This window comes from Heterodontus francisci, chromosome 2 (assembly GCF_036365525.1).
Source record: "Heterodontus francisci isolate sHetFra1 chromosome 2, sHetFra1.hap1, whole genome shotgun sequence".
Classification (NCBI taxonomy): Eukaryota; Metazoa; Chordata; class Chondrichthyes; order Heterodontiformes; family Heterodontidae; genus Heterodontus; species Heterodontus francisci.
The window spans coordinates 128588176-128602511 of record NC_090372.1 but is presented as its reverse complement, the minus strand read 5'-3'; the positions used below and the strand labels follow the sequence as shown (position 1 = coordinate 128602511).

The window sequence follows — 14336 nt, the reverse complement described above, 5'->3', positions numbered from 1 at the left end:
TCTGGCCTACATGTGACGCCACACCCATAGCAATTTGGTTGACTCTTAACTGACCTCCGAAATGGCCTAGCGAGCCACTCAATTGTCAAAGGCAATTAGGGATGGGCAACAGATGCTGGCCTTGCTAGCAATGCCCACATCCCATGAAAGAATAAAAAAAATAGGGGCATAGAGTACAATAGAAAGGAGGTTACGCTGAACTTGTATAAGACACTAGTTCGGCCTCAGCTGGAGTATTGCATCCAGTTCTGGGCGCAGCACTTTAGGAAGATATGAAGGTATTGGAGAGAGTACAGAAAGGATTTTTGAGAATGGTTCCAGGGATGAAGAACTTCAGTTATTAAGATAGGTTGGAGAAGTTGGGACTGTTTTCCTTAAAGAGAAGGCTGAGAGGAGATTTGATAGAGATATTCAAAATCATGAGGGGTCTGGACAGAGTAGGTAGGGAGAAACTGTACCCAGTCATGAAAGGATCAAGAACAAGAGGGCACAGATTTAAAGTGATTGGCAAAAGAAGCAAAAGCGACGTGAGGAAAACCTCTTTCACACAGCGACTGGTTAGGGATGCACTGCCTAAGAGTGTGGTGGAGGCTTCCAAAAGGGAATTGCCAAGACTGTTATCTGAAAAGGAAGAATGTGCAGGGTTATGGGGAGAAGACGGGGGAATGGCATTAGGTCAGTTGCTCATTCAGAGAGCCAGTACGGACACGATAGGCCGAATGGCTTCTTTCTGAGATGGTGCTGAATGTAGGTGAAATAGGGTTCCAAATTTGTATAGTACAGATCATGACGTTTAATGTATTGGTGGCATCGATTTCAACGTGAGTGACAGTTAAGTGCTAAGTGACCGTGCTTGATCTAATGCTATCACCAGGTCTCTGGGCCACCAACAGCCTGTACTGCCACCCTGCCAATCTCCAGGACTACTTCCTCTATGGTAATAAGGGCGGCCGTGGCTGCAGTTCCACCCTCGGTTCTTCACCTTTCCCTAGTGATGTGGTCTGCTCCTGCAATGAAAAAAAGCAGAGAGTTAGTAATGTAAGCAGTGAACTGATTGCTAAGAATGGTTTGTAAGCATTTGGAACAGGTGAGGAATGGGAGCAAGAGGACAATAGGTTGAGAGTGTGTGTGAGTGATGTCTGTTGAGATGGAAATTTGAGGAGGAGGCTAGAGAGAATGGAATGTGTTTGACAACATGATTTGTCAGTCAGAGGAGTGCTGCGCAGGAGAATAGCAGGAAGGTGGCAGGTGCTAACTGCAATTTACAGGACACTCACCTTACCAGATCTCAACGTACCCTGTAATCTTTTTGGAGTGCACAGGCAATTTGTTTAAGTGTGCAGCCCCTTTAAATTTTTTTACGCAGCAACTTAAAGGGGCCGACTTGTGTGTGGTCTGTGTGGTAACTTTCAACTTGCTGTGCAACTGCACAGCTCAGAGGAAACATTGCTTATGAGGTCATTAAACCTTTTCCTGCACTGGGCCCAGGTCTTCGGCACCACACTTCGGCTTCTAACAACCGCTGTGACTTGCAGCCATGCCTGCTGGTTGCCTACTCCTGCCATCCTCAGGAAAGAGGACTTTTCTCTGTGCCCTCGCTGCATCAATCATCACCTCCAGGGGTGAATCTGTGAACCAGTGGGCAGCTTTTCCACATTTTCCATCCATACTGTAGTTCATTGGTCCTTCACGCTTGGTTGTATGCTTCCATCACTGCTGCCATTGTGAGTCCTGCCAGGGTCTCTTTAAATAGAGACCCTTCATTGCTTATTTCGGCACGTCATCCTACCCGCCCTCCCTGATTGGTTGGGGAAGCCAGAGGCAGAATGCCCACTAGTTTGCTCTGGGAAAGTACACACCTTGTCATTGCCATGTAGTTGATCGGTATCCGACCCAAAATGGTCCTGCCGTTCGGCAGGGACTAAGTGGAGAAGATTCTACCCTTTGTATTTTGGGAAGTACTTCGTGAACCCTGCGAATGGCTAAGAAACTAGCTGCTGGGTAATAAGCAGAACTCATTAGAGGAGTTATGTTGAAGAGATGGAAGTACTTATTAAGGTGCCTCAGAGCTTGGTGTTTGGGCTACTTCTGTTTTTGATTTACATAAATAACCTGGATCCAGAAATTCAATGCAAAGTGGTCAAATTTGCAGATACAACAAAACTAGGAGAGAAAATGTATGTGAGTGAACAGAAAAATTACCTAAAATTTAACGTGGACAAGTGTAAATGGAAAAGGAAAAGTTAACACGATATGCAAACTCCACAAATAGTATAAAAGGAAACTGAGGATAAAATTGAAAGAAACCTAGGAGCCTTAGAGAACTCAAAACTCAGCATGTCCAGCTAATACAGAGCAGTAATCAACAAGGCCAATGGAATGTTGAGGTGGTGATCAATCTTTATATTGTTCTGTTCCAACTGCATCTTGATTACTGCATCCAGTTCTGGTCGCCAAGAAACAAGAGAGGCAGTGCAGAGAAAAGCCATGGCTGATCCCTAGTGTCAACAGTCAAAGATATGAACACTAGATAGATTTGGTCTTTTCAGCCTGGAAAGCAGACCTCAGAGAGGTGATTTTGTAAACTCTTGTAACCCTGATCACTATGTTATCTCACACAATTAGCCAATTGCAGAACAGAAAATTCATCCTCTGAAAACAATATGAGAAATATTGTGGAAGTGAACTTACCATCTGTATAACTTGCAGGCAATAAGTTAATTCACTGCAGCTTAGAATTTAATTGCACAAACATTTATGGTCAGCCATTCTTACTTTATGATTCAGATTCAGTAGCTCAGTCTTATAAATTGTGTGTGCATTCATATAAATGCAGTTTCTATGTGTGGTTATAATTGGATTGCACTGAGAAAGGTAATCTGCTTGCAGTATAAAATCACCATAGAAATTATTTTTTCTGCACAAATGTGAAATAATATAAACAATTCATACTGCTATTTCAGAAGGATTAAGGGAAGAAGTAATTAATGCATTGTAATCCTTTATTTGAATAGTAATAATGATTTTTTTTTTAGGAACATAAGAAATAGGAGCTGCAATAGGCCATACAGCACCTGGAGCCTACTCCCACATTGAATAAGATTATGGCTGATCTGATCTTGGCCTCAACTCCACTTTCCTGCCTGTTTCTCGTATAGTTCAAGAATCTGTCTATCTCAACCTTGAATATATTCAATGGCTCAGGCTGCACAGCTCTCTGGGGCAGATAATCCTAAACATTCTTGACCCTCAGAGAAGAAATTCCTCATCTCCATCTTAAATGAGCGACCCCTTATTCTGAAACTATGCCTTTTAGTTCTAGATTGCCCCACGAGGGGAAACATTCTCTCAGCATCTACCCTGTCAAGCCCCCTCAGAATCTTATATGTTTCAATACGATCACCTCTCATTCTTCTAAACTCCAATGGCCCAACCTGCTCAACTTTTCCACATAAGACAACTCCATCCCAGGAATCAGCCTAGTGAACCTTCTCTGAACTGCGTCCAATACAAGTATATCCCTCTGTAAATAAGGAGACCAAAACTGTATGCAGTTCTCCAGGTGTGGTCTCACCGATGCCCTATACAGTTGTAGCAAGTCTTCACTACTTCGTACTTCATCCCCCTTGCAATAAAGGCCGTCATTCCATTTGCCTTCCTAATTATTTGCACCTGAATGCTAACTTCCTGTATTTTGAGGGTACCCAGATCCCTCTGTACCACAGCATTCTGTAGTCTTTCTCCATTTAAATAATATTTTGCTTTTCTGTACCTGCCAAAGTGGAGAACCCCACATTTTCCCACATTATACTCACCTGCCAAATTGTTGCCCACTCACTTAACCTTTCTATATCCCTTTGCAGATTCTTTGTGTCCTTCTCACAACTTGCTTTCCCACCTATCTTTGCATTGTCAGCAAATTTTGCTACCGTACACTAGGTTCCTTCAATTAAGTCATTAATATAGATTGTAAATAGTTGAGGCCAGAGCACTGATCCCTATGGCCCCCCACTAGTTACAGTTGGCCAACCTGAAAATGACCCATTTATCCCAATTCTTTTTTCTTAGTTAGCCAACCTTTTATCCATTCTAATTTATTACCCCCATGCTCTTATCTTGTGCAGTAACGTTTTATGTAGCACCTTGTCGAATGGCTTTTGGAAATCCAAGTGCACTACATCTCCTGGTTCCACTTTATCCACCCTGCTCATTACATCCTCAAAGAACTCTAATAAATTTGTCAAACACTATTTCCCTGTCATAAAAACATGTTGACTCTGCTTGATTGTATTATAATTTTCTAAATATCCTGTTAATACTTCGTTAATAATGGATTCCAACAATTTCCCAATGACATGTTAGACTAACTGCACTGTAGTTTCCTGCTTTCTGTATCCCTCCTTCCTTGAATAGGGTCGTTACCTTTGTGGTTTTCTAATTTGCTGCAACCCTTCCAGAATCTAGGGAATTTTGGAAGATTACACCCAATTCATCTACTATCACTGCAACCAGTTATTTTAAGACCCTTGGATGCAGACTATCAAGTCTCGGGGTTTTGTTAGCCTTTAGTCCCATGTGTTTGCCTAGTACTTTTTCTCTTGTGGTAATGATTGTTTCAAGTTCCTCCCTCCCTTTTGCCCCCTGATTTTCTACTATTACTGGGATGCTTTTATTGTCGTCTACCATGAAAACAGATGCAAAATATTTGTTCAAAGTCCTGCTAGTTCCTTGTGTCCCATTATTATTTCCCTAGTCACATCCTCTAAGGGACCAATGTTTACTTTAGCTACTCCCTTTTTTATATACTTACAGAAGCCCTGTCAGTTTTTATATTTCTTGCTAGTTTGCTCTCAAACTGTTTTCTCCTTTATTTTAGTCATTCTTTTCTGTTTTCTAAAATGTTCCCAATCTTCTGGCTTACCACTAAACTTTGCAACATTGTTTGCATTTTCTATAAATTTGATATCATCCTCAACTTCCTTAGTTAATGATAGATGGTTCATCTTTTTCGTGGAGTCTTTCTTTCTCAATGGAATATATTTTGGTTGAGATTTATGAAATATATCTCTTTAAATGTCCACCACTGCTTATCTACTGTCTTAGTTTTTAATCTATTTTCCAAGTCCACTTTAGCCAACTCTTAATACCCTTGTAATTGCCTTTAAGTTTAAGACTCTAGTTTCCGACCCAAGTTTCTTACCCTCAAACTGAATGTGAAATTCTATCATATATGATCACTCTTCCCTAGAGGATCCTTTACTATGAGATTGCTAATTGGTCATAGAGTCATTTACGGCATAGTAGGAGGCCATTTGGTCCTTTCTCATTACAAGATCTAAAATAGCCTATTCCCTGGTTGGTTCCACAACATATTATTCTAAGAAACGGTCCTGAATGCACTCTACAAACTCATCCTCATGGCTACCTTTGGTAATTTGATTTGTCCAATATATATGAAGATTCAAGTCATCTGCGATTATTGCAGAACCTTTCTTACAAGCTTGTTATTTCTTGATTTATATTCTGTCCTACAGTGTAGTTACTGTTCAGAGGCCTATAGCCTCCTCACACCAGTGATTTCTTTCCCTTGCTATTTCTTATCTCCACCTAATCTAATTCTACATCTTGATCGTCAGAGCCAAGATCATTTTTCACCACTGTGCTGATCTAATCCTTTATTGACAGAGCTACCCCACCTCCTTTTTTGCCTATTCTTCCAAAATGTCAAGTGCCCATGCATATTCAGTTCCCAGCCTTGGTCACCTTACAACTAGGACTGAAGATGGATTGCATGCTTCTTTCAAGGATCTTTCCAACGCATCTCAATTCTCTGTATTGTATCAACAATTTTGTTTTGCATTCTGTTTTTGGAAACAGTATTTTTGGACAGTTGAAAACAATTCTGCAAGGTTTTCTATCAATTTGAAACTATATTTTTCCTATTTTGTGAATATTGCTGGGAAACATTCTGTTCCACTGTTTTTGCTTATCCTAAATTTGGAGAGAAAAGCCCATTTTTGAAGAAGATTTCTGCCCCGAGAAGGCCAGGAATTTGGGAGTTGGCATGCTTTCCCCTGAAGACTATATGAAGACCCCAACCTTTACTAGATAAAGGAAATGGATTCGAGAGACCTCTTTGTTCTATTGGAAAGCAAAAGATGTAAAACGATTTTCTTCATGCTCTACCAGTCTTCTCTCTACTGTCAGAGCAACATAGACAGCAGCAATTTCAGGAACATACCTTTTTACAATTGTGGTCTTAAGATGCGAATGTTTTTTTCCTTGGATCACTGAACTGTATACATTGTATAGATTTTAATTTTATTTTTATTTAGAGATACAGCACCGAAACAGGCCCACCGAGTCTGTGCCGACCAACAACCCTACAGTAATCCCATATTCCTTACCACCTACCTACACTAGGGCCAATTTACCTATCACCTGCAAGTCTTTGGCTGTGGGAGGAAACCGGAGCACCCGGCGAAAACCCACGCGGTCACAGGGAGAACTTGCAAACTCCGCACAGACAGTACCCAGAAACGAACCCGGGTCCCTGGAGCTGTGAGGCTGCGGTGCTAACCACTGCGCCACTGTGCCGCAGTTTTTTTAATCAGATCTTTAACCAGTTCTGCTGAAGGGTCCCACCCAAAATGTTAACCTGTCTTTTCAATTGCTGATAGATCAACTGCATATTTCCAGTATTTTTTGTTTTTATGTAAGATCTTCACCTGAGGAGGATAATAAATATTGATGGATTACAAGAGATCGACTGAATATCATCAATTTGAACTGGTTTTTGTTTTTCTGTTGATGCAGACGGGCCTGGAACGTGCTGTCAGTCATATTCAGTATATAGCATGGCCTGATCACGGTGTTCCTGATGACTCAACGGATTTCTTTGACTTTGTGACTTGTGTGAGACAGAAAAGAATCGGAAGAGACAATGAGCCAGTTATTGTTCATTGCAGGTACTTATTTTCTTTTCAGCAGGGAAGACAATTATGCATGCTCTCGTGCTGTGTCTGGATGCAGCTACAAGGTAGATCTGCAGGAATACTTGACACCCCCTCTATTGTCTCAATAACAAAGCCTCATTCTCAGGTAGAGAATGATGACATCTGCTGCAGCAGGTCATGGTTTCCTTACAAAATTATCAACATCCCATTGCTTTTATCAAAAAGCTTTTAATAGTGTGTACATTAGTGCTGGCTGGTGTAGTGCAGTTTTAAAGTTTCTTAAGTTTAATAGAGATACAATTTTTAAGTGTTTCTATTAAGAATAAATTTTAGCATTTAGTATCACATGGGTATAAAATACCATTGATTTAGTTGGTCATTTCAAGGATAAGTGATGCATCAGACAGTCTGATAAATTTTCCAATTCTTGGTGTATGAATTGGGCATTCCTAATTGAAAACTGTATTATGTTGAACCCTTGCCTCTTTGCCAGCATTGTGGTTTTGTGCTTTTAATATTCTTTCATCGGATGTGGGCATCGCTGGCAAGGCCGGCATTTATTGTCAATCACAAATTGCCCTTGAGAAGATGGTGGTGCGCCACCACCTTGAACCGCTACAGTCCATGTGGTGTAGGTAATCCCACAGTGCTGTTACAGAGAGAGTTGCAGAATTTTGACCCAGTGACATTAAAGGAACGGCAATATAGTTGCAAGTCAGGATGATGTGTGACTTGGAGGGGAACCTGCAGGCCATGGAGATCCCATATGTCTGCTGCCCTTATCCTTCTAGATGGTAGAGCTCGCAGGTTTGGAAAGCACTATTGAAGGAGCCTTGGTGAGTTGCTGCAGTACAACTTGTAAATGGTACACACTGTGTGCCAGTGGTGGAGGGAGTGAATGTTTAAGGTGGTGGATGGGTTGCCGATCAGGCAGGGTGCTTTGTCCTGGATGGTGAAAAGCTTCTTGAGTGTCGTTAGAGTTGCACTTATCCAGGCAAGTGGAGAGTATTCCATCACACTCCTGACTTGTGCCTTGTATATGGTCGTCAGGCTTTGGGGAGTCAGGTGAGTCATTCACTGCAGAATTCCCAGCCTCTGACCTCCTCTGAGAGCCACAGTATTTATATGGCTGGTCCAGTTAGGTTTCTGATCAATGGTAACGTCAAGAATGTTGATGATGGGGGTTTCAGTCTTTAACAACAAGGGGCAGTGGTTAGATTCTCTCTTGTTGGAGATGGTCATTGTCTGGCACTTGTGTGTTGCGAATGTTACTTGCTACTTCTCGGCCCAAGCGTGAATGTTGTCCAGGTCTTGCTGCACGTGGGCACAGACTTCTACAGTATCTGAGGAGTTGCGAATGGTACTGAATGCTGTGCAACCATCCCTACTTCTGATCTTATGATGAAGGAAAGGTCATTGATGAAGCAGATAAAGATGGTTTGGTCTAGGACGTTACACTGAGGAACTCCTGCAGCTTGCTACATTTCCCTGGATCCCAAGGGCTCATCCACTAATTTTCTGCCTTTCATTTTCATTTCCAATTTTGTCCCAACTGAATCTACCCTCAAGTCCCCATCCCCCTACCAAACTAGTTTAAACCCTTCCCAACAGCACTAGTAAAATGTCCTGCAAGGAACTCCGTCCCAGGGCTGTTCAGGTGCAACCCATCCAGCTTGTACAGGTCCATCTCCCCCAGAGCCAGTCCCAATGTCCCATGAATCTAAAGCCTTCCCCCCTACACCAACTTTCCAGCCACACATTCATCTTTCTTATCCTCCTATTCTTGTGCTCACTTGCACGTAGTACTGGGAGTAATCCGGAGATTACTACTTTTGAGGTCATGCTTGCTAATTTTCTTCCTCGTTCCCTAAATTCTGATTGCAGGACCACATCCCTATTTCTATCTGTGTTGTTGGTTCCGATGTGAACCACAATTGCTGGCTTTCCACCCAACCCTCAGGATGCTCTGCAGCCACTCCATGACATCCTTGACCCTGGCATCAGCGAGGCAACATACCATCCTGAAATCACGTTTGCGGCCGCAGAAACGCCTATCTGCTCCACTAACTATTGAATCACCTATCACTATGGCTCTTCCAGTGTTCCTTGTACCCCGCACCCTCCCCCCACCCCCGTGCCCGAGCCCCTGTGCAGCTGAACCACCCATCGTGCCATGGACTTGGCTCTGGCTGCACTCCCCAGATGAACCGTCACTCTCATCAGTATTCAGAACTGAATACTGGTTGGAGAGTGGGATGCACTTGGGGGTCTCCTGTACTACCTGCCTGGTCCTTTTTGACCGCCTGGTGGTCACCTCTCTCTCTCTCCCTGTATACTGTTAATCTGTGAGATGACCACATCTATAAACATGCTATCCACGTAGCTCTCATCCTAATGGATACACCACAGTGTTGCCTGCTGCTACTGAAGTTCCGAAACCCGGCGCTCAAGCTGCTGCAACTGACGACACTTCCTGCACAAATGGTTATCCAGGACATGGTAAGCATCCTGGATCTCCCACATAGCACAGGAGGTGAAGTCTTGAGGTTGAAGCAAGCCTGCCATTCCTTTATTTATTTACCCTTTGCTACTGCTTAAAAAAGATACCGTAACCAATACTAAAACACCTTACAACTATTAATAAAACTTTAGTAGTAGGATTATCAGTACTAGTAATCAACTCAGTTCACTAGTTAAAATAAACCTTACTTTAAAATAAAATTATACTCACCAGCTACTCACATGTTCCTTATTATGAATAGTTAATTTTTTTTTTCATTTTTAGTCTGCCAGTTGTTGAGATGCGGTCCCTAAACTGCATTACTCACCAACCAATCACCTACCTGCTTCCTTGTGATGTCACACCTGTTTTTCTTTTCGAATGTGGGTTCTGACTGGTTCCAGGTGACAGACAGCTAGCCCCGCTGGTCTCGCTGATTCGCACTGCTCCAACTGATGTGACAAGACTGCAGACTTTGATCTGATCTTGGTTTGTGGGATAACTTAGCTCTGTCTAAGTTCCCTCCACTGTTTAGCATAGTCCTGTGTTGTAGACGCACAGGTTGGCACCACATTTTTAGGTTGGCCTGGTGCTGCTCCAGGCATGTCCTCATACATTCCTTATTGAACCAGGGTTGATCCCCTGGCTTGATGCTAATGGTGGAGTGAGGGATTTGCCAGGCCATGAGCATTACAGATTGTGGTTGAATACAATTCTGCTGCTGCTGATGGCCCACAGTGCCTCATGGACGCCCAGTTTTGAACTGTTAGATTTGTTCTGAATCTATCCCATTTAGCACGATGGTCGTGCCACACAACATGATGGACGGTATCCTCAGTGTGAGGATGAGGCTGTGCGGTGGCCATTCCTACCAATACTGTTATGGACAGATGCATCTGTAACAGGTAGATTGGTGAGGATGAAGTCAAGTAGGTTTTCCCCTCTTTTGGTTCTCTCACCACCTGCTGCAGGCCCAGTCTGTCAAATATGTCCTTCAGGCCTCGGCCTGCTCGGTCAATAGTGGAGCTACCGAGCCACTCTTAGTGATGGGCATTGAGGTCCGCCACCCAGAGTGCATTGTACGCCCTTGCTATCCTCTCTGCTTCTTCCAAGTGTTGTTCAACATGCAGGCATACTGATTCATCAATTGAAGGAGGGTGGTAGGTGGTAATCAGCAGGAGATTTTGTTAACCATGTTTGACCTGATGCCATGAGACTTTATGGAGTTGGAGACCATATTGAGGACTCCCAAAGCCACTCCCTCCCAACTGTATACCATATGCTGCCACCTCTGGTGGGTTTGTACTGCTGCTGGGACAAGATCTACCCAGGGAACGTGATGGAGGAATTTGGGACATTGGCTGTAAGGGATGATTAGGTGAGTATGACTATGTCAGGCTGTTGCTTGACTAGTCTGTGGGGCAGCTCTACCAGTTTTGCCACAAGTCCCATATGTTACTGAGGAGGACTTTGCAGGGTTGTGTTTTAAAGTCGTACAGAATGCACCCACCTGTCGATAAGAATGCACATTTGTGCGTAATGACATCATATACAATTTATTTCTTCTCTCCCATCTATTTAGCACTGTTTCTGTTACTCCCATCTATAAAAACTGAGTGCTTAGGGTTGCTGAGCACTGTGCCCAATTGGAACATTGTTTAACAGACAGCAGTGCTGTGATTACAACATTACTAGGCTATTACTGAAGCTTTTTTTTTGTTTTTCCTTGTTGCCACCAAGGTGTCTCAAAAGACTTTGTTGCATTTATTTCTACTCTTGGTGCCAAGTTCCATAATGACTTTCCCCCATATCTCTCTTTTGGAGAAACATGGGAAGAAAGCAACATGGAATGTCAGGCAGCTCAGGCTACAGCTGAGATGATTTTAACCTTGCACTGCATTCCCACACCAGAATATACAGGCCCAGGTGTACGTATGAAATTGACAGGCAGGAATAGGCCAGTAGTCCATCAAGCCTTCCCCACAGCACCATGATGCCTGGAGCATCAAGATAAATTACCCATTCCTACCAGTACACACAGTCACCTTGCCCACCATCAGTCATGTAATCTCCTAGGAAAAAATTTGTAAAGATAAAATCATTTTTCAGTGCTTAATCAAATATTTGCACACTATCAGTGAGAGCCTCCAATGATACAAGCATAGCCCAACCATTGAAAAAAAGAGAAATAGGAAGATAGGAACAGGAGTAGGCCATTCAGCCCCTCGAGTATGTCCCGTCATTCAATGAGATCACGTCTGATCCGCGGCCTAACTCTATATACCTGCCTTTGGCCCATATCCCTTAATATCTTTGCTTAACAAATATCTATCTCAGATTTAAAATGAACAACTGTTCTAGTTTCAACTGCTGTTTGTGGGAGAGAGTTCCAAACCTCTACCACCCTTTGCTTGAAGAAGTGCTTCCTAACATCTCTTCTGAACGGTCTGGTCCTAATTTTTAGACTATGCCCCCTAGTTTTAGAATCTCCAACCAGTGGAAATAGTTTATCTTTATCTTGCCTGTCTTTTCCTGTTAATATCTTGAAGACTTCGATCAGATCACCCCTTAACCTTCTAATTTCCAGTGAAAACAGGCCTAATTTGTGTAATCTCTCCTCATAACTGTAGTTCAGGTATCATTCTTGTAAACCTACATTGCACTTCATCCAAGGCCAATATATCCTTCCTAAGGTGTGGTGCCCAGAACTGCTCACAGTGCTCCAAGTGGGGTCTAACCAGGGTTTTGTACAGCTGCAGCAAAACCTCTGTGTCTTTATACTCCAATCCTCTAGATATAAAGGCTAGCATTCCATTAGCCTTTTTGATTGTTTTCTGCACTTGCTCGTGGCATTTTAAAGATCTATGCACCTGAACCCCCAGGTCTCTTTGGACATACACTGTATTTAGCCTCTTCCCATTTAGAAAGTATCCCGCTGTATCTTTTTTTGGTCCAAAATGGATAATCTCTCACTTACCTGCATTGAAATCCATCTGCCACAGTTTTGCCCACGCACCTAGTCTGTCAATATCTCTTTGCAATTTTATGCTATCATCTAGACTGTCTACAATGCCGCTTAACTTTGTATCATCAGCAAATTTGGATATATGACTTACTATGCCATTATCCAAGTCGTTAATGAATAATGTGAATAATTGAGGCCCCAACATAGATCCCTGCAGGACACCACTAGTCACATCCTGCCAATCGGAGTGCTTCCCCATTATCCCCACTCTCTGTCACCTACCACTCAACCAACTTCCTAACCATGTCAATAATTTGCCCTCAACTCCATGGGCTTCTACCTTAGTTAACAATCTCTTGTGTGGGACTTTATCAACTGCCTTCTGGAAGTCCATATAAATAACATCCATAGACATTCCCCCTGTCCACTACCCGTAGTCACCTCTTGAAAAAAATTCAGTGAGATTTGTCAGGCATGACCTTCCCGTCATGAATCCATGCTGGCTGTCCCTCATTAACTGAAATTTTTCAAGGTGTTCAGTCACCCTATCCTTGATTATAGACTCCAGCAACTTGCCCACCACAGATGTCAGGCTAACTGGCCTTTCACCCTTCTTAAAAAGTGGAGTGACATGTGCAACTTTCCAATCCAGAGGGACCGCTCCCGAATCTAGGGAACTCTGAAAGACTATAGTTAGGGCATCTACAATGTGCTCCCCTACTTCCTTTAACACCCTCAGATGGAAACTGTCAGGTCCTGGGAATTTCTCACTCTTTAGTTCCATTAATTTCCTTGTTACTGATGTTTTACTTACGTTAATTGTGTTAAGTCCCTGTCCCCTATCGGCTATTAATTTTTTCGGGACTTCCAGCAAGTTATCCTCTGTTTCAACTGTAAATACTGAGGCAAAGTAATTGTTCAACGTGTCTACCATTTCCCCATTATCAATGACAATATCTCCATTTGCAGCTTTTAGTGGGCCTACATTGCTCTTGACCACCCGCTTTCCCTTCATGTAACTATAAAATTTCTTCTTATTGATTTTGATGTCCCTTGCAAGTTTCCTTTCATAATCTCTTTTAGGAGCTCTTATAAGCTGCTTTGTGACCCTTTGCTGGTCTTTGTATTGATCTCATTCGGCCGGATCTGTGCTGCGTTTTGCATTTTTGTAAGCCCTTTTTGTTTTATGCAATCCCTAATCTCTTTAGTTGTCCATGGCTGTTTTTTCTGTGAAGTGGAGCTTTTACCTCTCGGATATATACTCACTCTGTATTTCGTTAAATGTTTCTTTAAATATTCTCCGCTGTTCTTCAGTCGTTTGACCCATTAACAGATCTACCCAGTTTACCGTGGACAGTCTCTGTCTCATCCCGGTAAAGTCAGCCTTACCCAAGTCTAAAATTCTAGTAGCTGATTCGTCCTTTTCACTTTCCAACGCTACCTTGAATTCGATCATGTTGTGATCACTATTTGAGAAATGTTCATGCACGGTTAGGCTACTAATTAAATTTGGCTCATTACTCATAACTAAGTCTAATATTGGCTGTCCCCTTGTTACATCTAGGACATATTGCTGTAGGAAACTATCCCAGACACATTCCAGAAATTCACTACCTTTCTGACAGGTGCTAGTCTGCCTCTCCCAATCTATGTTTAAGTTAAAATCCCCCATTAATTCTACTCTGCCTTTGTTACACACTTGCCTAATTTGTGCATTTATACAATCTAACACCTCAGAACTGCTACCAGGGGGTCTATACACAACACCTATTACAGTTTTAGATCCTTTTCTGTTCCTCAATTCCACCCATAAGGTCTCCACTGGATGCTTTCCCCTCATTATATCCTCCCTCACCAATGAGGTGATATTTCTTATCAGTAAGGCTATTCCACCCCTCTGCCATTTTCCCTGTCC

General features: G+C 42.6%; 1 protein-coding gene across 9 annotated transcripts in view; it reads left to right on the top strand.

Annotated features, from left to right (window-relative positions):
• The window catches only part of LOC137346782 (tyrosine-protein phosphatase non-receptor type 3-like), a 360471-nt gene that overhangs the window by 323096 nt on the left and 23039 nt on the right, over window positions 1-14336 (top strand). For all 9 annotated transcript variants that reach the window (XM_068010672.1, XM_068010633.1, XM_068010662.1 and 6 more), the window contains one exon: window positions 6817-6968. In XM_068010672.1, coding sequence (XP_067866773.1) covers window positions 6817-6968 — 152 coding nt within the window. The remainder of the gene's footprint in view (window positions 1-6816; window positions 6969-14336) is intronic.